Source organism: Anomaloglossus baeobatrachus, chromosome 5 (assembly GCF_048569485.1).
Source record: "Anomaloglossus baeobatrachus isolate aAnoBae1 chromosome 5, aAnoBae1.hap1, whole genome shotgun sequence".
Lineage (NCBI taxonomy): Eukaryota > Metazoa > Chordata > Amphibia > Anura > Aromobatidae > Anomaloglossus > Anomaloglossus baeobatrachus.
In genome coordinates, this window is record NC_134357.1 from 490,433,428 (window position 1) to 490,457,396 (window position 23,969).

A 23,969-nucleotide genomic window follows, 5' to 3' on the forward strand; every position below is an offset into this window, starting at 1 on the left:
TTGAGTCCATGCCTGTTTGTTGTTGTTGTTGGATCCATTCATGGTTGCTGGGTCCATGCCTTGTTGTTGGATCCATGACTTGGTGTTGGATCTATGCCTGGTTGTTGGGTCCATGCCTGGTTGTTAGGTCAATGCCTTGTTGTTAGGTCCATGCCTTGTTGTTAGGTCCATGCATTGTTGTTGGGTCTATGCCTTGGGTCTATGCCTGGTTGTTGAGTCCATACCTGGTTGTTGTTGTTCTTGGATCCATGCCTTGTTGTTGGGTCCATGCCTTGTTGTTGGATCCATGCCTTGTTGTTAAGTCCATGCTTTGTTGTTGGATCCATGCCTGGTTGTTGGGTCCATGCCTCGTTGTTGGATCCATGCCTGGTGTCTATGCCTGGCTGTTTTGGTCCATACCTGGATGGGTATGAGCTGTTCTGGTACTGTGTAATGACATTTTCAGTCCAGTGGATCTCCTCTCTGCACTATGACATCAGATGACCACACACAGGGTCGCAGCTGCAGGGACAGCTGTGTGCAGGTGCATCTCGCCATAGGAATGCATTGAAGCATTGAAATTGGGGGTGGGAGTATACTATTCACAGGAATCATTGCTCTCAGTGTGAACAGGAGGGCTGAGTCACACTGCACACACAAGTGACTAATCCAGCTATATAGGACATGCATTTCAATGGAGCAATGGGGGATTCTGCTGCTAACATCACGACTGCATCTCTGCAGCTGACACAGAGACTATGGCTATGTGCAATTACACTGACGGCACTGGCATATGTCTTTTACCTGGGTGCCAAAATCTTCATTTGCATCTTCTTTTCCAGCAGGGCCATTTTTGTGCAGGTGTCAGACAACCCTCAGTGCAGTGCTAAAAAAAGATCTACAGTCCCAAGCTGCAGTTCCAGGCTTCGCCGCTGGGGGACACCAGAGAGCACTGTGCTTGCAATGTGTATGGGAGGAATTAGGTAGGTGTGTGTGAGGCAGAGAGGGATACACAAGTCACTGGTACAGCTCCCTGGCATCTTGGCACAGCTCTTCTACCCTATGCATCTGTCTTTTCTGCATTTCCAATCCTACTTCTTGCATTGCAGCATCAGTAGAAGGCATTGAGGAGGTACCAGGACCTCTTGGTGAAGGATGCTAGGACCAAGCCAGCTGCTGCAGACCTCCCCAGTGCCCTGCACAGCATCCCCCCTGCACTGATCCTGGGCTGCCCATTCCTGTGACTACCCCTTGCCCAATGCCTGACAATGGGATGGATATTTGCACTGCTCTTCTCTTTCCTTTGCACCCCCAGCTTTGGCTTTAGCTCCCACTTTGACTCTGGTAAGTTGGAGCAGCCTTTATTTTCTTGATATGCTTCTATTTCTTTGCATTAGAATTTGGTTTGTTTGCTCCCCCTCCAGATATTCTGGAGACAGATTCCCAGACTCCCCTCCCACTCCTTCTGCATAACCCTCCCTTCTGCGGATTGATTGTGAGGTTGGAGAGCAGAGGTCTGGATGGTACCTGCTGGCTCTGGGCTGCTTTTTTAGGGTTGTTGCAGTCATTGCCCCCTGTGGTGGGTTGCAGTCTATTGCAGCTGCTGGGGAGGGCTCCTTATGGCCTGGGCACTGTAGAGGGGGCTGCACAATTACATGTGGATTAAGTGCTGAGTGCTCCAGGATCAGACATGACATGCCAGCCCTGCTGGGTCTGTGGGATGGATGGATGATGGATCAGCTCAATTCCAGGTAATCATCCCCCTCCCCCTCATTTTACAGCCAAACACTGGAGCCCTCGCTGTCATGTCCTGATTCCACATCACTGATACAAAAACAATGTGCTGGGAGGAAAACAATGTGGCATTATTGTGATTATACAGTCTGTACTACTGAGGGTATATACTGTGACATCCTAATATATATGCTGATATACTACAAATACACTCATAGTGCCAGGTATACAGTCCAGTTATACTGCCATGTATATAATGTGGCTATACTGCCATTTATATAACATAGACATACTGCCATGTATATAATGTGGCTATACTGCCATTTATATAACATAGACATACTGTCATATATAAAATGTAGTTATACTGCCATGTATATAATGTAGTTATACTGCCATGTATATAATGTAGACATACTGTCATATATAAAATGTAGTTATACTGCCATGTATATAATGTAGTTATACTACCATATATATAGTGTAGTTATACTGCCATGTATATAATGTAGTTATACTACCATATATATAATGTAGCTATACTGCCATGTATATAATGTAGTTATACTACCATATATATAATGTAGCTATACTGCCATGTATATAATGTAGCTATACTGCCATGTATATAATGTAGCTATAATGGCCATGTATATAGTGCTATACTGCCATGTATATATAATATAGCTATCCTGCCATGTATATAATGTAGTTATACTGCCATGTATATAATATAGATATCCTGCCATGTATATAATGTAGTCATACTGCCATGTATACAATGTAGCTATACTGCCATGTATATAATGTAGTTATACTGCCATGTATATAATATAGATATCCTGCCATGTATATAATGTAGCTATAGTGCCATGTATATAATGTAGCTATACTGCCATGTATATAATGTAGTTATACTGCCTTTTATATAATATAGCTATATATCCATGTATATGTTGTAACTATACTGCTTTGTATATAATATAGCTATACTGCCATGTATATAATTTAATACTGCCATGTATATAATATAGCTATACTGCTATGCATATATTGTAGTTATACTGCCGTGTATATAATGTAGTTATACTGCCATGTATATAATATAGTTATCCTGCCATGTATATAGTGTAGTTATACTGCCATTTATATAATATAGCTATCCTGCCGTGTATATAATGTAGTTATACTGCCATTTATATAGTGTAGTTATACTGCCATGTATATAATATAGCTATATATCTATGTATATGTTGTAACTATACTGCCATGTATATAATATAGCTATATAGCTATACTGCCATGCATATAGTGTAGTTATACTGCCGTGTATATAATGTAGTTACACTGCTATGTATATAGTGTAGCTACACTGCCATGTATATAATGTAGCTATACTGCCATGTATATAATGTAGCTATAGTGCCATGTATATAGTGTAGTTATATTGACATGTTTATAGTGTAGTTATACTGGCATTTATATTATATAGCTATATAGCCATGTATACAGTATGTTGTAGCTATACTGCCATGTATATAATGTAATTGTACTGCCATGTATATAATATAGCTATTCCGCCATGTATATAATGTAATTATACTGCCATGTATATGATGTAATTATACTGCCATGTATATGATGTAATTATACTGCCATGTATATGATGTAATTATACTGCCATGTATATAATATAGCTATTCCGCCATGTATATAATGTAATTATACTGCCATGTATATGATGTAATTATACTGCCATGTATATGATGTAATTATATTGCCATGTATATAATATAGCTATTCCGCCATGTATATAATGTAATTATACTGCCATGTATATGATGTAATTATACTGCCATGTATATAATATAGGTATTCCGCCATGTATATAATGTAATTATACTGCCATGTATATGATGTAATTATACTGCCATGTATATGATGTAATTATACTGCCATGTATATAATATAGCTATTCCGCCATGTATATAATGTAATTATACTGCCATGTATATGATGTAATTATACTGCCATGTATATGATGTAATTATACTGCCATGTATATGATGTAATTATACTGCCATGTATATGATGTAATTATACTGCTATGTATAGAATGTAGTTATACAGCCATTTATATAGTGTAGCTATACTACTATGTATATAATTTAGTTATACTGCCATGTACAGTTACTTCAAAAAGTATTTTAACCCCATGAACTTTTTGGCATTGTTTTCGCGTTACACCTACAAACTTTAATGGATTTTAAGTAGTATCCAAAAAAGGAAGTATTTGTGAAGTGTAAAGGAAATGAGACATGGTTTTCTAAATATTTAAAAAATATAAATCTAAAAATCGGGACGTGCATTTGTATTCAGCCCCTGAGTCAATGCTTTGTAGTACCACCTCTCATTGCAATTACTGCTGCTAGTCTTTTGGGCTCTGTCTCCACCAGCGTTGTACATCTAGACTCTAGAGGCTGACATATTCACCCATTCTTCTTTGCAAAATAACATAGATTAGATGAGACGTCTGTAAACAGCAATTTTCAAGTCTTGACACAGATTCCCAATGTGATTTAGGTCTGGACTGTGACAGGGTCATTCACACACATGGATATGTTTTGACCTAAACCATCCATTGTAGCTCCGGCAGGATGTTTAGGGTTGTTGCTGGAAGGTGAACCTATGCCCCATCTTACAGGTTTTCCTCCTTATTCCTCTCCATTCATCTTTTCTTCATCTCTGACCAGCTTTCCTGTCCCTTCTGAAGAAAAGCCTCTCCACAGCATGATGCTGCCACCACCATGTCTGATGGTGGGGATGGTGTATTCAGGGTGATGTGCAGTATTAGTTTTCTGTCACACTGTGTTTTGCATTTAGCCCAAAAAGTTCAACTTTGGTCTCATCTGACCAGAACACATTCTTCAAATGCTCGCTGTGTCCTCTACATGGCTTTTTGAAAACTGCAAACGGGACTTCTTATGTCTTGCTTTCAATATTGGCTTTCTTCTTGCCACTCTTCCATAAAGGTCAAATTTGAGGAGTGTATGAATAAGGCCGTGAACATGTTCAGTATTTGGTCAGTATTTTACATCCGTATTTGTAAACCAAAATCAGGATCTGAACAAGCAGAGAAAAAGTCTAAGGGGTACTTTGCACACTACGACATCGCAGCTGCGATGTCGGTGGGGTCAAATCGAAAGTGACGCACATCCAGCGTTGCTGTCGATATCGTAGTGTGTAAAGCGTTTTTTGATACAATTAACGAGCGCAAAGGCGTCGTAATCGTATCATCGGTGTAGTGTCCGACATTTTCATAATTGCGCGGCAGCGATGGTACGATGTTGTTCCTCGTTCCTGCGGCAGCACACATCGCTGTGTGAGAAGCCGTAGGAGCGAGGAACATCAAGCTTACCTGCGTCACCGCGGCTCACGCTGGCTATGCGGAAGGACGGAGGTGGGCGGGATGTTTACGTCCCGCTCATCTCCGCCCCTCCGCTTCTATTGGCCACCTGCCGTGTGACGTCGCTGTGACGCCGCACGACCCACCCCCTTAGAAAGGAGGCGGGTCACCGGCCAGAGCGACGTCGCAGGGCAGGTGAGTGCATGTCAAGCTGCCGTAGCGATAATGTTCGCTACGGCAGCGATCACAAGATATCGCAGCTGCGACGGGGGCGGGGACTATCGCACTCGGCATCGCTACCATCGGCTTGCGATGTCGTAGTGTGCAAAGTACCCCTAATAGAACCATGGATACCACTTCAGCATTTGTCACTCACTCCTGATTTTGGTTTACAAATACTAATGTAAAATACTGACCATATACTGAAAGTGTAATCATGGCCCTAAAAGTTCTGTGGACAGATTCTCCCCCCTGAGCTGTGGATCTCTGCAACTCTTCCAGAGTGACCATAAGCCTTTAGGCTGCTTCTCAAATTAGTGATCTCCTTGCTTGGGATGTCATGTTAGGTGGACGGCCATGTCTTGTTAGGTTTTCAGTTGTGCCACACTCCATCCATTTTTTGACGATGGACTGAACAGTGCTGCATAAGATGTTCAGAGCTTAGGTTATTTTTTTTTAGAACCTAACCCTGCTTTACTTTTCTCCACGACTTTATCCCTGACCTGTTTGGTGTGTTCTTCTGTTTTCATGATACTGTTTGATTCCTAATGTTCTCAAACAAACTTCTGAGACCTTCACAGAACCGCTGTAGTTATACTGAGAATAAATCACACACAGGTGAACTCAATTTACTAACTGTCCCTGTATTTAGTAGCATACATAAATAGATTGTTAGAAAAAGTAATTTGAATAGCTCTTTTATGATATGCTAATGAGCATAGGGACTAGTCACAAGGGTGTTAGTTCCTGCGCTCATTCTGCCCTCTTAGCATGTTAGCATGCCCACAGGCGCGTACTAGCATGCTATTCAATGCCCAGCGTCATCATCAGCACTGACACGCGTACCTGTCTCCATTGCACCACCTCAGAACGCTGGGCATAGAGTGAGTGCACATGATCAGAGGTCCCAGACACTTCGGTAATGCACACTACACCTGTTTGAAGCTGGGACGCATACACCCGGCTTCATAGTGCACATGACCAGAAATCAGGGGATCATGCGCATTCAGCTGAAATCCAGCGTCGGGCCCGTTGGCAGCAGGTGAGCGCGACCATCCCTCTGATGCTTCACATTCATTAGCGTGTTAGTACGCCCACAGGGGCGTGCTTACATACTAAGGGGGACAGCTAGCCAAGAGAACTAACGCCCTTGCGACTAGTCACTGGCCTCATTAGCATATCATAAAGGATATTTAGAAATACTTTTCTAAAGATCTCTTTATCTATGCTACTGCGTAGATACTGGGACAGTTCGGCAAGGATTAGCAATATGCACCCAGAACTGCTCGTGCCTCTTCTTTTGTGCGGTTTTGGTGCGGTTTTTCCGCAGGTTGGTCCCTGCATTTTTTTACCATTATCTATGGCAAAAAACTTAGGTACCTGCAGAAAAGAAGTGACATGCAAAAGAAGTGACATGCTTATTCTTTTTCTCAAGAAATTCTAAAAATCACCAATAAATAGAAAAGATTCATATAAAAATTAACTTTTATTCATAAAAATATTAAAAATAGAAACAGGATGTATGTCTTCAAGGAAGAAAACCCCTTAAAGGGTAAATACATATTAAATATTGTTATAAATGTTATTATATTGAGAACACCACAAAGAATAATACGGATCACAAAAAGAATTCACAAAAACACATCACCCCGTATAGAAAAAGTTATGATGGCCTCTATAAAAATAATTAATAATAAATAACAACACAAGTGTGTGTATGGAGCAATTACAATGGCTCAAAAGATCAAAGAGACTAAAAATACCAAAAGATACCTACAGGAGGTTAATGAATGTGATTAGTGGCGTCCCGCACCCTCTCCGACGCACGTTTCGCACTGTGTAGCGCTTCTTCCAGGAGTGGGGTCTCAAGAAATTCTGCAGAAAGAATGTCCTTGAGAAAAAAACGCACTGTGCGCACAGCTATTTTTTTTTTCCATAGGTTTTGCTGGGGAATGTCTGCAGAAAGGTTACAACCATTTTCTGCAGAAATTTCTGCAGAAAAAACATGGGTAAAACTGCAGTGTGTGAACAAGGCCTTATAGGGAACCTGTCAGGTGTAATATGCACCCAGAACCATGAGCAGTTCTGGGTGCATATTACTAATCCCTGCCTTACCGTCCCTGTATACACTAGCATAGATAAAGAGATCTTTCGAAAAAATATTTCTAAAGATCTTTTATCTTATGCTAATGAGCATGGGGACTAGTCCCAAGGGCGTTTCTCCCCTTAGCCTTAGCTAGTCTCCCCATATAGTATGGTAGAACGCCCCTGTGGGCATACTAACATGCTAATGAATATGCAGCGACGCCGCACATACCTCACTGTTCATGGCGGTCGGCGGAGGATGGATGCGCACTGCGCATGATCCTGAGTCCTCAGCACTTCCAGTCATGTGCACTGTACCTCACTGAAGCCAGGAACCTTACACCCGACATCAGTTTAGTGCATGATCGGAAGCCTCGGGTACTCCGGATCATGCGCACTGCACATTCATCTTCCGCCAGCCGCCATGAACAGTGAGGAATGTGCACGTTGCTGCACATTCATTAGCATGTTAGTATGCCCACAGGGGCATGGTAGCATGCTAAGAAGTCGGACTAGTCGAGGATATTACGCCCTTGTGACTAGTCGCTGGCCTCATTAGCATATAATAAAAAACCTTTAGAAATACTTTTTCTAAAGATCTCTTTATCTATGCTACTAGATACAGGGACTGTTAGGCAGGGATTAGTAATAAGCAGAACTGCTCGTGGTTCTGGGTGTACATTGCACCTGACAGGTTCCCTTTAAGTTTCCTTGTGTTACGTGAAAAAAATGTGGCAAAGTTCACAGGGTAAGAATACTTTTATGGTTTTAAGCATATTGGAACTGGCTTTTCTTGTGCTTTTGGGTCTATAAAGGTAATGTTTGAAGTTTGGGCATGGAAATCTTCTTCAGCATTTGGAATCTGTCTTGGGGGTACTTTGCACACTACGACATTGCAAGCCGATGCTGCGATGCCGAGCGCGATATTCCCCGCCCCCGTCGCAGCTGCGATATTGTGATAGCTGCCTTAGCGAATATTATCGCTACGGCTGCTTCACATGCACTCACCTGTCGTGCGACGTCGCTCTGGCCGGCGAACCGCCTCCTTATTATAAGGGGGCGGGTCGTGCGGCGTCACTGTGACGTCACACGGCAGACGGCCAATAGGAGCGGAGGGGTGGAGATGAGCGAGATGTAAACATCCCGCCCACCTCCTTCCTTCCGCATTGCGGCCGGCCGCAGGTAAGGTGGTGTTCCTCGCTCCTGCGGCTTCACACACAGCGATGTGTGCTGCCGCAGGAGCGAGGAACAACATCGGACCGTCGCGTCAGCGTAATTATGGAATTCGCTGACGCTACACCGATGATACAATTACGATGATTTTGCGCTCGTTAATCGTGTCATCTAGGATTTACACACTACGATGTCGAGAGCGACGCAGGAAGTGCGTCACTTTTGAAATGACCCCACCGACATCGCACCTGCGATGTCGTAGTGTGCAAAGTACCCCTTACAGTTAAATCTGAAAACTCAGAGCCTACTGCCACCGTATCTAGCTGCAGGGCTTCTGGAGTCACTTTGAGGTCTCTGATCACCTGGTTCCTCAGTAATCTGGTGGCAGTCAGTGAAATGTTCCTCTTTCTACCATGTACAGGTAGTGGAGCCAAAATTCCTACAACTTAGAACTTGTTAATTATGTTTTCAACTCTAGGAAAATTCACTGCTTTATATCTTGTATGATATTCGTGTTTGTGCAAGCATCTCTTCTCTTAACTGTTGAGGCCACTCTCCCGACAACCCAAGAATATTAGTGAACTGTCGGCCGTTGCCCATGAGGAATCGGGCTAAGATTCCTCAGTAACCTGTCAGAAGCTGGGGTCCTGCTATGTATCATGGCCCCAGCAGGTTATAACAGCCAGAGGGGCTCTACTAAGTACTTAGAGACATTTATTATGGAGGAGTGATTAATTCTGAGACTGCAGGTATCAATAAAAGTGGCATTCTATGATTAATTTGGAGAAACACTTTTTTTTTTTTACTAATTATTAGTTGTGTTAACACCATGCAGATGGTACACCCTGATGCCATGTAGTAGACAGCCCTTCATTAGTTGGTGGGACCCCTGGAGTAAAGCTGATATGGAGAAGGTACCCTAGTTGTCATTTCAGCCATAGGGAAGATGAATTTTTCCCCGGCGGACACTTCCAAAATCAAAAAAGGGTCAGTATGGACATTTTTGTAAAGCGACTGGTTGATATAGGGGATGTCTTGATAGTGTGAAGCCCCACATGTGTAGTGTCGGTGCATTACCTTCAGGGACTCCACTCAGCTGGATCTTGTCACCGGTAGGAGAATCTTCTATTTGTCGTGACGCCACTCTCAGTATTGCGGTCAGTGGGGACCGCCACTGCAGGTTGAGGGACGCCTGGGGCTGATGGTGTGTGCAGTTAGTTGGAATAGCCTCCTGAGAGTGAGGCAAGCCCCAGGGCCCGGTGTAGGTGCGTAGTACCACAAGGCGCAGAATGACTCAACACAGGCAGGATGTCTTTCAGGGTTTTTACTCACTTCAGATGGCAGGGTGAGTAACCCGGGCGTAGCTGGGATGAACCAGGCTGGAACCAGGTATCCTTCAGGCTGACTTGTGAGGGTGACTACTAACTCGCCTTCCTTAGCCCTTGGTGGTTTGGGGTAACCCCGACTTTGAGTCCCTATGGGGGTCACCCAGGGAAGTTGCTGAAGCCTCTCTCCCCTTCGTTTGCCGTTTGCTTGTCGCCTGGGCCAGATCACTCCAGCTGCTTGCCTCCTGTGACCTATGGGCCCTAACTGTGGCTACGTGGCTGCGGCTTTTGTGGTGTTGTGGCGTGGGCTTTGAGAGCCCCACACCGGCAGGTTTAGCGAGGAAAGGTGGATCTATCCCCGCTCCGGGATCTGCCGCCCGTTTGGGCCTGGTTCTCCCTAGCAGTCTCCTTACTTCCCACTCCGTGCCCTTTCTTTAGCTGAAGATGGATTTCGGGTAGCCCTCCTAGGTGACCGTTCTCCCCCGTCAGTAGCCACTGCGCGGGCGCTGTTAGACAGCAACAGCCCCACAGGTCTGCTCCTCACTGAGCCCTATGGAGTTCTGCTCTAACTGACTCACTGCCCCTCCTCTCCTGTTCTTGCCTACGCCACCTAGCAACCAGACTCTCTTACCACACCCCTTGAGAGGAGATGGAGGCTTTTGGCCCCCTCCACTATTCCAGTGAAGGTCAAGGCTTTTCCCCCTCCTGGGATCCCCAGGGGTCCTCTCATGGGTACATGTGTGAGAGCTGATTACTATGCGCCTGTGTTCCACACCCCTGTCAGCCTTCTGGATTACCTGTGTTGTACTGTCCCCAGCATGGGTGCAGTACTCAGTGGTGCCTGACCAGGTCAGGGGCGCCACATTCCCCCTTAGTTATCACCAGCACGTCCTCGGGCTGCAAGACAACATTTTAAAATGCATAAAACATTAAAACATGTAAAACATTTTTAAAAGCACCAGGTACCATACATCACCACCCTCCACCCACAAGTCCGTTAACCCACCCAAAACCCTTTCACGTTGGCCGCGACTTCAGCCACTTCTGGCAGGATGTAGAGGCGGCTTTCATGGGCTGGTGGTTTCAGGGTATACCTGGCCTGGTGGATCCGCGCCTTCAGCCTCTTCTGGCAGGATGCAGAGGCGGCCTTCACAGTTGGTGCTGACCAGGTACCCTCTTTGTGGTGGAGAGCCAGGCCCCATAAACAGGCATGCTCTCTGGTCGCAGGTGAGCCAAGGCCCTATATACGGACGGGCTCCTCCTGGTTGCAGACGAGCCAAGCCCCTAAACAGGCTGACTCTGGTGGCGGTGGTGCCCTCTGGTGTAACTATTTACACTGCGAGAGTTTGTGGCTATAGCCAGTTCATAGCCTTAAGGTTTATGGTTTTTCTCACAATAGTTTTTGTGGGCACATTCTTGAACTTTAAAACGTTGCAAAACAAACTTTTTCAAAACTTTAACTTTCTAACTGCTGAACTTCTTACTTTCCTTTACTCTTCCATTTCACCAGGGCTTTGGCCTGTTGGGCTGCGGCACCTGCTGCTTTCTTGCTCTTTGTCGTCGTCTGAGGTAGTTTCATCTGTAGGTTCCTTGTCTTTTCTTTCTTCCTTGGGACATGGCACTACATCAAGCGCATACAATCCTCTTTCGCCTTCATGCATAGTGAATTGTACTGTATTTCCCATCTTTAAGTTTCTGCCAGGGTGTCCTCTAGGCAGATGAGCGTTCACATCTCTTCGGTTGACAAATATCCCATTCCTTCACACCAGGTGCTACAATGAATCCATATCCACTTCTCAAATTGAAATCCTCTACTACTCCTCTGCAAAGGGGTCCTCTGACCTGGGCTTTGGCTCTTCTCAGGAACCTTTTCTCCTGTAGGTCTCTGGCTGTGACTTCTCTCTGCTCTGGAGACTGTGGTGCAGGGGACAGCGCTGTTCTGTTGCGACGCCTTGTCTTGCGGGCTGGATTCTGCGAAGTGCAGCTTACAAGCTCCCAGGTGAGACTTTTAGGCAGATCTTCGTCAGCGGACGGTGTCAGGTCTTCCTCATCCCAACGGGAATAGGGCAACATCTCCGGCTCTGAGTATGGATCCACTGCTGGTGGCTCCGGAGTCAGCTCCTCAGCTTCCTGGCCTCCTCTCCCCCTTAGTTCTTCTTGGCACTCCTTTGGTGGCAGTGCTGGGGATGGGCTTTCTTCAGCAGGCCCAGGCGGGGGACTCTTTGGCGTGGTTGCTGCAGGGGTTGCTGGAATCCTCTTGGGGGTATGCGGAGGGAGCATGTACCGGTCCACCAACCATTGTGGAAACTTGGCCTCCATGTCAGCCTTCAGCCGCCAGTATTCGGGGTCCTCCCCCAGCGTGGGCTTTCCAGCAGGGACCTCTTTGGACTGGGGAGCGGTGTCTGCTCTGGCCTTGCAGGCCGGGGTAAATGGTGATGCAATCTCTTGGCGGGCCGCGCCCTGTATGGCGGCGACCTGGTCTTGGCGGGCCGCGCCCTGTTTGGCGGCGGCCTGGTCTTGGCGGGCCGCGCCCTGTTTGGCGGCGGCCTGGATCGGCGTCGCTGTCGCGATGGAATCGGTGCAGGCTGGGCTGGGCGTCGCTGCAGGGACCGGGTCTTGGTGGGCCGAGCAGGGCATCGCTGCGGCGGCCGGGGCTTGGCGGGCCGAGCAGGGCATCGCTGCGGCGGCCGGGGCTTGGCGGGCCGAGCAGGGCATTGCTGCGGCGGCCGGGGCTTGGCGGGCCGAGCAGGGCATCGCTGCGGCGGCCGGGTCTTGGCGGGCCGCACCTGGCGTGGCTGCGGCCTGGCTCAGCGTCGCCGCGCCGGGCGCCTCTTCAGGGACCGCGGGCGTGGCAGCAGGGGTCGGGGCATCCGGGCCGGCAGGGGTAATACTGGACTCACCCATCGGTGGCAGCATCGGGGTCTGAGTCGTCGCCGTCCGGTCTGGCACTCGTCGTGCGGTTCCCCTCTCATAGGCCTGAACCGCAGCAGCCATCTCCAGAAGTTCCATGCGTTCTTCTCGGATCTGCTCCACGACCCGGGTCTCCAGTCGGTCGCAGAACTGGGCCAGCTCCCGATACCACCAGGCAGCGGAGCCCGGTTCTGGGTTTCTGCGGTCAGACGCCATTTCTTCTGCGCCCTCTTCTGCACGACTCTCCAGCTGTGGACTCGCCGTTGCCTCTAATAGCAAGCTGTTCAGTTTCTGCCCTGCCTCTTTCAGCAGCTCCTCTCCCAACAGCAGGCTTGTGGCTCCCTTTCTGTCCCGACGTCTCTGGACGCTTCCGCTCTCTTCACAAGCGAGGTCAGAACTCTGCAGGGGATCTCTGGGTAGCCACACCTCTTCGTGGGCGGTAACTTCTTCCAGCGCGGGCTGCTGTTGTTTTTCAGCGCGCTTTTCATGGTGGCAATATGGCGGCGCTTCCAATTTTTCAAGCGGACCGCCCAGGCACATGGTCACCTGTCTGAACAGGTCTAGTCCTTATCCTGTTCGTGACGCCAGATGTGAAGCCCCACATGTGTAGTGTCGGTGCATTACCTTCAGGGACTCCACTCAGCTGGATCTTGTCACCGGTAGGAGAATCTTCTATTTGTCGTGACGCCACTCTCAGTATTGCGGTCAGTGGGGACCGCCACTGCAGGTTGAGGGACGCCTGGGGCTGATGGTGTGTGCAGTTAGTTGGAATAGCCTCCTGAGAGTGAGGCAAGCCCCAGGGCCCGGTGTAGGTGCGTAGTACCACAAGGCGCAGAATGACTCAACACAGGCAGGATGTCTTTCAGGGTTTTTACTCACTTCAGATGGCAGGGTGAGTAACCCGGGCGTAGCTGGGATGAACCAGGCTGGAACCAGGTATCCTTCAGGCTGACTTGTGAGGGTGACTACTAACTCGCCTTCCTTAGCCCTTGGTGGTTTGGGGTAACCCCGACTTTGAGTCCCTATGGGGGTCACCCAGGGAAGTTGCTGAAGCCTCTCTCCCCTTCGTTTGCCGTTTGCTTGTCGCCTGGGCCAGATCACTCCAGCTGCTTGCCTCCTGTGACCTATGGGCCCTAACTGTGGCTACGTGGCTGCGGCTTTTGTGGTGTTGTGGCGTGGGCTTTGAGAGCCCCACACCGGCAGGTTTAGCGAGGAAAGGTGGATCTATCCCCGCTCCGGGATCTGCCGCCCGTTTGGGCCTGGTTCTCCCTAGCAGTCTCCTTACTTCCCACTCCGTGCCCTTTCTTTAGCTGAAGATGGATTTCGGGTAGCCCTCCTAGGTGACCGTTCTCCCCCGTCAGTAGCCACTGCGCGGGCGCTGTTAGACAGCAACAGCCCCACAGGTCTGCTCCTCACTGAGCCCTATGGAGTTCTGCTCTAACTGACTCACTGCCCCTCCTCTCCTGTTCTTGCCTACGCCACCTAGCAACCAGACTCTCTTACCACACCCCTTGAGAGGAGATGGAGGCTTTTGGCCCCCTCCACTATTCCAGTGAAGGTCAAGGCTTTTCCCCCTCCTGGGATCCCCAGGGGTCCTCTCATGGGTACATGTGTGAGAGCTGATTACTATGCGCCTGTGTTCCACACCCCTGTCAGCCTTCTGGATTACCTGTGTTGTACTGTCCCCAGCATGGGTGCAGTACTCAGTGGTGCCTGACCAGGTCAGGGGCGCCACAATAGCAGAGTATAAAAACTTAATTAACTCATCTTCCTGAACTTTTCATGTTTTATGGACATAGGTGACTGTGGTTATAACCTCCAGTCTAATCTCATCCCTTATAAAATAGGGGGGTCTACCCGACCCCCCAATAGATTTCTAATCAGTTATAAGATTTCTTCTGTTGAGCTCCCTGATTCTCCTTCAAGCACAGAGGTGAACCATGTCACTGCCCCTGTACAAGGGCATACACATGGAAAGCATCTAACCCTTTTCGAAATTTACTTTTGCATAGGACTGCAGGCCCTCGTTTGACTCAGCACCTCACGGTGTTACTACTCTTAAGCCTAGAAGCCGCCAGGCTTGTCAGATAAACATCCGCCCTGGAAGTGTCTGCCTATGCTTCTATTAATAGGCGCTAGTGAATGAGGAAACAGGCGGGTCAGGGGGCATTTCCTAATCCCGGACACACGAGACATGTCTCAGTGAGAACTCAACTATGTAGTGCCTGTGGGTTCATAGATTTAGGAAAAGTGATCTAAAAGAAAAACTTTGTTTGTTGCTCATAGCAACCAATCAAAACGCAGCTTTGACCGTTCTATAGCTGTTTAAAAAAATAAAGCTGAGCTCTAATTGGTCACTATGGGCAACATGTGCAGATTTTGCCAAATGAGGCCTACTGTATAAAGGTAAAGCTGTCTTTGTTGCCCATAGCAACCAATCAGAGTCCAGCTTTCTTTTCTCAAGGGCACTGTAAGGTATGAAAGATGTGCCATGATTGGTTGCTGGCTGGTCTGGTTCCAAGAGCTATAACTTTTTTTTTATTTTTTGGTCAATAAAGGTCTTATTTTTTGCAAACAGCAGTAGTTTTTGTCATTATCATCTTAAAGGGTTATTCCCATCTCCAAGATCCTATCCCAATATGTAGCAGGTGTAATATTAATAATATTAGCAAATACCTCCATGTAGAAATGTTTTCCTGATTCACTGTAACTTACTTCATGTTCGGGGCATTGCATGACCCTGGAATTGTAGATTCCGGCCAAAATTAGGCACACACACCCCTTTTCCAATTCCCCCTTATCTGCTAATAACCACTCAGACACCAATTTATCTTTGGATAATTTTGGCCATAGCAGCCATTTATTAAACAAATACATAACATGTAAAATTTTGCATTGTGGTAAGGTCCTTGAAGCTAAAAACCCTGGTGATTCCCATAACCAAGCCATATAACCAAATTGCTCCCAGCCGTTACCCACACTGGCTCAGGAGCACCAAAGTGTAAGGGTTATTCCTTCATTAACCACCAAAAACACCCACGGGGGGCCCCGACATACCCCGTCGGGATCCCCCAAAAATCACCAGGTGACCAACCATTCTGCCAATGAGGGGATCCATACCCGGATGGGTTCCCCGAACCAATTTAGAACCAACTTCAAGGACCCACCAAAAACCTGCCACCAGGCCACTACGACCCGATAAACTTCCATATCGCCTCCCACAAAACTTGCAGCCCATTGCGAACTCAAAGTCTTTAGGGAGGGCGGGTGGGACTCTCACTGGTGTCCCAGAGCGGGAAAAGTGCCGCTCCTCCCCCAGCTTCACCTTTTTACTATACCCTGACTTACTCCCCCTCCCCTACCCGTGACATCATGACCTCCACTCCAATCAGTGTCATGCTGGCCTCCACACATGCCCGGGGGGAGGGGGGGGGGTCAGTGCTCCGGCCATTCTTGACCCTGGAATTGTAGATTCCGGCCAAAATTAGGCACACACACCCCTTTTCCAATTCCCCCTTATCTGCTAATAACCACTCAGACACCAATTTATCTTTGGATAATTTTGGCCATAGCAGCCATTTATTAAACAAATACATAACATGTAAAATTTTGCATTGTGGTAAGGTCCTTGAAGCTAAAAACCCTGGTGATTCCCATAACCAAGCCATATAACCAAATTGCTCCCAGCCGTTACCCACACTGGCTCAGGAGCACCAAAGTGTAAGGGTTATTCCTTCATTAACCACCAAAAACACCCACGGGGGCCCCGACATACCCCGTCGGGATCCCCCAAAAATCACCAGGTGACCAACCATTCTGCCAATGAGGGGATCCATACCCGGATGGGTTCCCCGAACCAATTTAGAACCAACTTCAAGGACCCACCAAAAACCTGCCACAACGAGGGCACCTTGATAACCTTCAAGTGCCTGAGACCCCCCCTCAATAGAAAAGCTCGCTCAATACCTCCCTGCAATCCAAGTGCCCACAATCAATCCGTACTGCATTCAAATGCACCCCATCCGCCTACCAAAATTCGTCATCCTCTCGCTCCAGCTCAAAAAGCCGAGCTGCGACTCCCACGTTGCAGCCCCCAAATTTTTTGATATAACCCTATTAACTTTCACCCGCACCTTATTCAGCTTCTCCACAGACCATGCTTTCCGCCCAAACCCTTCTTGGAACAATGTCCCACCACACAATTATCACGCCTGGAAAAGACACCCATAACCGCAACAAGTCATGCTTAGTATCTTTATCAAAGTCCGAGAAAGCCGCTCACCCAAATAGGTCCCTCGACGCGTAAAACCAAAATGTCAGGGGGCCTGCCCAAATGAGCATAGTTATGCACCCCCTGCAACACCGTATTCCACCCCATACCCCTGATTCCAACCCATCCGACAGGAGCCCTATCCCTCCGACAAAATTTAGCTGTCTCCTGTTCCTTCTCGTATCCGCTCTCTGTGTTCCCCAGCACACATTAGAATGGCCCAAGATCCAGACCAGGCTGGAAAAACGGGGGGGGGGGGGGGGTGTCTGAAAAACAAAGCACTAACAAAATTACCAAGTAGCTCCAATACCACCCCAAAGAATGACACCCCCCCCACCCCCTCCTCCATCAGAACCAGTCTTCCGATCAATTGCCCCTGAAACATTGCGAACCCACGACTTACAACGCTGAGACTTCCATCGACCAATCTGTTTAACTGTCTTAGCAGGGAGACCACACCCAGAGGTTTCCACTGCCGTCCCAAGACGAAAAGAATGCAACGCAAACCTCGCCAACCAGACCCAATGATTTCAAACATGCCCACAAAACACTAATGAACTAATATCTGGACAAAAAGACCCGTCCTCGAGACATAACAATGGGCCATCCTGACTCGGGTGGACCTTTGCAAAGCTCAAACGCACTGCCAATGGCACATACCTGATGCCATAACCTTCCCTAAACGAACCCGCCTGCCCCCACTTTATCCATTTTTGATTTCTGGATCCAAAATTCGATCCCCATGCTCCAAAAATAGGACGTCACTATTACCCAAGCCCCCGGGGCACGTCACCCTGGGAAATACCAATTCGCCAATACACCAAGCCCCGAAAAACCGCCAACGAAAAGCCAACCGCAACAATGATACCTTAATTCCCTACCCAAACATTCCAATAAGCTAAATCACACAGGCCGTCTACCTATGGCCCCTATGCACACCCTTCAACGCCTGAACTACCCAAAAATTTGTTCCCAATCCTGTACACCTCGCAACCAGAAACCAAATGCCAACCCTGTAATCAAATGACTCAACTTCGTGGAAGACCAACCTGTTATCGCCACTCCCCCGATTTCCCAGGAACAGTCCTAACTGGGAATCCTCATTCATCATGCCACCACCCAACCACCACTCCCAGTAACCCATGTGGCCTAATACGCCGCCCACGTGGTACCAGTCAAACTGCCTGAATCCGTGGTCTTGCTGCTTGAAGACCACGCTCCAAAGCTGCGCAGGGGACTACAAGCTGCTGCCGTCCGCCACTACCGCAAAATCCCGGAAACAATCTCACTGAAACAGGAAAGGAAATCCGCTATTAGGTCCTCTATACCTGGTACCTGAGCTGCTGTGACCCGTATTAATTTCCCAACAAATAAAAACCAACCGCCGCAACACCCGAACAACTTGGGTAAAATATGCCGAGCCGTTATTAATCACTAGCACCACCCCCATATTGTCCCAGTTGAACCGGATCTACTTAATCCACAACTGGTCACTCCCCAAATGGAGTGCGACCATCATCGGAAAAAATTTCCAATAGCGACACATTCCTTGTCAACCCCTCCGCCATCCAACTTTCTGGTCACCAATCCGCACATCACTGACCCTGAAAAAAGGCCCCGAAACCTGAGTCACCCGCAGCATCCGTAAACAATTCCAATTTGAAATTAACCACTACCTCATCCTTAAGCAACGAACCACCATTGTCCTGCTCCCCAAAAAATTCTCCCCAAACCAACAAGGCCGCTCAATGTTCCTCCGACAAACTTATGTAGGGGTGAAGAGCAAGCACTCCAGCTGTCGCGCAAGCTAGCCGACGTGAAAACTCGGCCCATTGACCTTACCCGACACGCAAAATTAAGTTTCCCCCAATAGCGATTGAACCTCCTTTAATTGTAACTTCCTCACCCGGCATGCCCTTGCTACCTCAACCTTAAGCGTGGCAACCTGTCGTCAGGAAGCCGAACCTCCCAAATCACTGAGTCAATTACAATGGCCATAAACTAAATACAGGTATTTGGCCGAACAGTTCTTCCCCAGGTGCCAAAGGCACCCCAAAGCCTCTCGCTATCCATTCCATTGCTGCTAGAATTCTTGTGCCTGTGCCGAAACAGCCAATCCCACACACCAACAATTCATCCCGGTAAGGTACCAGTGATGCCAAACCAGAAACATCACGCCCCCCCCATTCTAAAAAAGAACAAAAGGTTTCAACACATGTGCACGATACTGCACTACCCATTGGCAAGCAGGGGTCTCCAAAACAATTTCCCTTCCAAAAACAAACTAATAACGAACACAATTTTGGATGAACTGGTAAGAGCCGGACAGCTGCCTCAATATCCATCTATTGCCATCAACATACCCCTCCCACAACTCTTTACCTACTTTGTAGCCTCATCAAACGATGTATACAACAGCTAACGAAGCTCAGCCAGTATACCATCATTCGCTGACCTACCCCCGGGATGAGACAAATGGTGGATTAGCCGAACTTTACCTGGCTCCTCCTTGGGCCCCCCCCCCGAATGACGAAACCACAAAATAAGAAAAGGTAGGGGGGTGACTAACTGTGCCCCCCATTCTCCCCAACGCCACCTCCTTTCCTAACTTTCCACCTACCAGCGCCAAATGCTGATACACCGAGGGAGATTCCTGGTTGTCCCTGGAACTTCAAAAACAGGGGAAGGAATCCTGAAACCCTCCCCAAAACCCAACCTCAAACCTCAGCTTTGGCCCTAACAGGATCCCTATTTAGGTACGGCAGCATCGCAACTAAGCTCACCGGTGTCTGACCCTTGGACATCCCATGGGATGCTCCGTTACAATAGGTGCGGAGATGTCCAAACAACGACAAGTGGCACTGACTTGCCTTCCCCCTCATTAACTTACCAACACGAACTTGACTTCTAGGACCCTGTCTGTCCGTACTGACCACTGGCACCCCAGCTTCCTGACCGGCCGGGGAACCCTGCCCCGCCCTGAAATGACTGCCCATATCTGGCTGCCGCCATCACCCGCAACCACAAGCCTATATCCTTCTGATCCCATCTTATGGATGGACGGTCGCCATCCTCTGATGACACTGCTCCTCATAACGGATCCAGGTCTACCCCCCATAAATCCTATAGGCCTCACCAATCGAGCCCATATACCAAAACCACTGAAAACTATTCTCTGGCGCCTGTCGCCAATTACTCTTGCCCAAACTGCAACGCCTTAAACCTATTAGCATAAGTCTGAGGAATCAAGTGCCATCGCCACTTCTCCCCATCTTCCTTCTTGCTATCGTCTTTTCCCCCTTTGTCAAAATAAATTTTTGCCACCTCCTTACTCCTTTCAGTCTGAACTGCCACTAATACTGGGGAAGAGACACTCCCAACTGGACTCACTAGCCGCAATGACGGACAAATTAACCCAAGCCGCCACTGGCGCCGGGGTTTTCCTGGCCCCTAATCCGGGCCCGCAACTGGCGAACGCAACTTCAATTCTGACAACTCCCCACTCAACGCATTCCCCCTAACACCCGCTGGCACCCCCAAACCGAACCCCAGCTGACCCGTCACCCCCCCTTTACTGTGTACCTAAACAGCATGTGAAGACAAACAAAACATGTAATCATACTCACCAGGCTGCACAAAGGTATAACCTCGTCAGCCGGACCACCTGTATCCTGACGTCCCTCCTGCCGATCTAGCATGACTTGGCTCCTCCCATCCGACTCTGCTCCATTGCTGTTTTAGCCGCGCGGCCCGAGGCCCCGCCGGCCGCATATCCTGGACATGACGATCAGTAGCGCCGACCAACAGGGGGAGCTGCATATTATCCTCAGGGCTCTCCAAGCACGGCCCCCCCTGCTCCGCTCCATGTGGCCCCTCTCCCAGACAGGGCCTCTGTAGCCGCAGGCCCTGAATGCCAGGCCCGATGTAGTTCCGACCGCAGCCGCCTGGCTCCGCCCACCTCACAGGGATCCATCCGGGATACTATCGCTGCAGGGAGGAGAGGCTCAGGGCGCTCGGCCGGTACATCACCAGAGCGCCCCGCCGCACCGCCGACGTCACTCGCTGACAAGGCAGCAGCAGGCCCCGCCCCCAACTCCAGCGTAGGCCTGCCGACTGCCGCCGGGCCCAGCCGCCCGTCTGAATTCCTCCCAGGCCGGGGCCTGCCGGACCTCGCAGCTCACGGCGTCCGGCCTGGAGGGTCCCCGGAGGGGGCTTCTGTGGCGACGCTGGGCCCTGGGAGTCAGGTCAGGTGACCGCCTCTCTGCCAGTCCAGACCTCCGGGGGCGCCGCTGTCGCAGGGGTGCCGTCCCTGCCCCCCCCCGGACTCCCACCGAAGATCCTTGCTATCAGGCTCTGCAGCCACCTGGGGGGATGGTCCCAGCAGCAGCTCTCAGCCGCTCCAGGAGCTGATCCCCGGCGTCCATAGCAGGTACAGGGATGGGGACTCTCACTGGTGTCCCAGAGCGGGAAAAGTGCCGCTCCTCCCCCAGCTTCACCTTTTTACTATACCCTGACTTACTCCCCCTCCCCTACCCGTGACATCATGACCTCCACTCCAATCAGTGTCATGCTGGCCTCCACACATGCCCGGGGGGAGGGGGGGGTCAGTGCTCCGGCCATTCTTGAATTGCTTGTATTTAAAAGCAGTATTTGACAATACCCATTTTTGAAAATGGGAATAACCCTTTAAGTTAAGGATTTTTTTGAAAGTTTGACCATGGTGTGACGTTACACTATAAGTGAACCTTAGGTTACGTTAACACAGGAAGGATTAGCTAGGATTACCTCATGTTCAGGGCATTGCATGACCTTAGGTATCCATGGGCGCAACCACAGATATAGTCATAGTTAGTTAGCTAATTAGTTGCTCGTGGTCATAACCATGTATTCCTAATGTTCTACAATGCCCTGAACATGAGGTAAGCAACACAGCTAATCAGGAGAACTATACAATATACGACATTTCTAATTGGAGCTATTTGCTAATATTATTATTACACCTACTACATATTGGGATAGGATCTTGGAGATGGGAATTCCTCTTTAAGTATCATACAATTTTATCTCTTTTTATATATATATATATATATATATATATACACACACACACGCACACATGATTAATATGTATATATATATATATATATATAAAAAAATAATTTTTAATATATATTTTTTTCTTTGTTACATTTGCGTTTATTTCTTTAGGAAATTTCATCACTTGTACAATACACTATGATTCTGTAATATTGCAGCGTGTTGTAAAGTTATCCATCGCTTATGTAGCCCCATCACATATGTACAATCATGACAGATACTGGAGCTGTCAGTAGGCTCCCCGGCTGCAATGACATTACCATTGGCTCTCATTGGCAATCATCTTATGGGGGCTAACAGCGGGATAAGAGGTTAAACTGCATTGATCAGACTTAGCTTCATATGCAACAGTTAGGGGCCCTTTGCACATTACGACATCGCAAGGTGATGCTGCGATGCCGTGCGCGATAGTCTCCGCCCCCGTCACAGCTGCGATATCATGGTGATAGCTGGCGTAGCATTACAGAACATTATCGCTACGGCAGCTTCACATGCACTCACCTGCCCTGCAAAGTCCCTCTGGCCGGCGACCCGCCTCCTTATTAAGGGGGCAGGTCGTGCGGCATCATAGCGACGTCACACGGCAGGCGGCCAATAGAAGCGGAGATGAGCGGGACGTAAACATCCCACCCACCTCCGTCCTTCCGCATAGCTGGCATGAGCCGCAGGACGCAGGTAGGAGATGTTCCTCTCTCCTGCGGCTTCACACACAGCGATGTGTGCTGCCGCTGGAACGAGGAACAACATCGTAAAATCGGTCATTTCCAAATCATTGAAATGACCGATGCTACACTGATGATACAATTACGACGCTTTTGCGCTCGTTAATCGTATCAAAAAGGCTTTACACACTACGATATCGAAAGCGAGGCCGGATGTGCGTCACTTTCGATTTGACCCCACCGACATCACACCTGTGATGTCGTAGAGTGCAAAGTGTCCCTTTGATTCAGGTGCTGACTGTATAACACAGCTGGTACCCACATTGTGTAGAACAAGTTTAGTACCTGAGCTCGTTTCACCATAAAAGCAATGCGCACGTCTGCTGTACACGTACCTAGGCACAGTGGGCCCTCCTGGTGCCATGGGCTTCGACACTTGCCTAAGTTCACCATCACAAAATCTGCAATAAAAATTCCTAGCTAATTCTTCCTGTGTGCATGTAACCTAAGGTTCACATGTAGTTTAACGTCACACCATGGTCAAATGTGCCAAAAAATCCTTATCTTAGAGTAAAACGGGCTTTACACACAGCGACATTGCTAGCAATGTCGCTGGTGAAAGCACCCGCCCCCGTTGGTTGTGCGTCACGGGCAAATTGCTGCCCGTGGCGCACAACATCGCTTACACTCGTCACACATACTTACCTGCCTAGCGACGTCGCTGTGGCCGGCGAATCGCCTCCTTTCTAAGGGGGCGGTTTGTTCGGCGTCACAGCGGCGTCACTATGCTGCCCAATAGAAGCGGAGGGGTGGAAATGAGCGGGCCGAACATCCCGCCCACCTCCTTCCTTCCTCATTGCGAGCGGTCGCAGGGACGGTGATGTTCCTCGTTCCTGCGGTGTCACACGTAGCGATGTGTGCAGCCGCAGGAACGACGAACAACCTGCGTCCTGCAACAGCCACGATAATCGGGATTACAACGACCAGTCAACGATCAACAATTAGGTGAGTCATTTTGATCGATTAACAGTCGTTCGTGCGTTTCACATGTAACGACGTCGCTATCGAGGTCGGATGTGAATCACGAATTCCGTGACCCCAACGACATC

General features: G+C 48.6%; 1 protein-coding gene across 6 annotated transcripts in view; it reads left to right on the forward strand.

The window, feature by feature from the left end:
- The first annotated feature begins 930 nt into the window (after window positions 1-930).
- AATK (apoptosis associated tyrosine kinase) overlaps window positions 931-23,969 on the forward strand; it is a 173,014-nt gene continuing 149,975 nt past the window's right edge. For 5 of the 6 annotated variants that reach the window (XM_075350718.1, XM_075350720.1, XM_075350719.1 and 2 more), the window contains exon 1: window positions 931-1,323. In XM_075350718.1, coding sequence (XP_075206833.1) covers window positions 1,248-1,323 — 76 coding nt within the window. In that variant the 5' untranslated portion in view covers window positions 931-1,247. Of the gene's footprint in view, window positions 1,731-23,969 lie in introns of all 6 variants that reach the window. The other variant, XM_075350723.1, reaches the window with a different exon arrangement.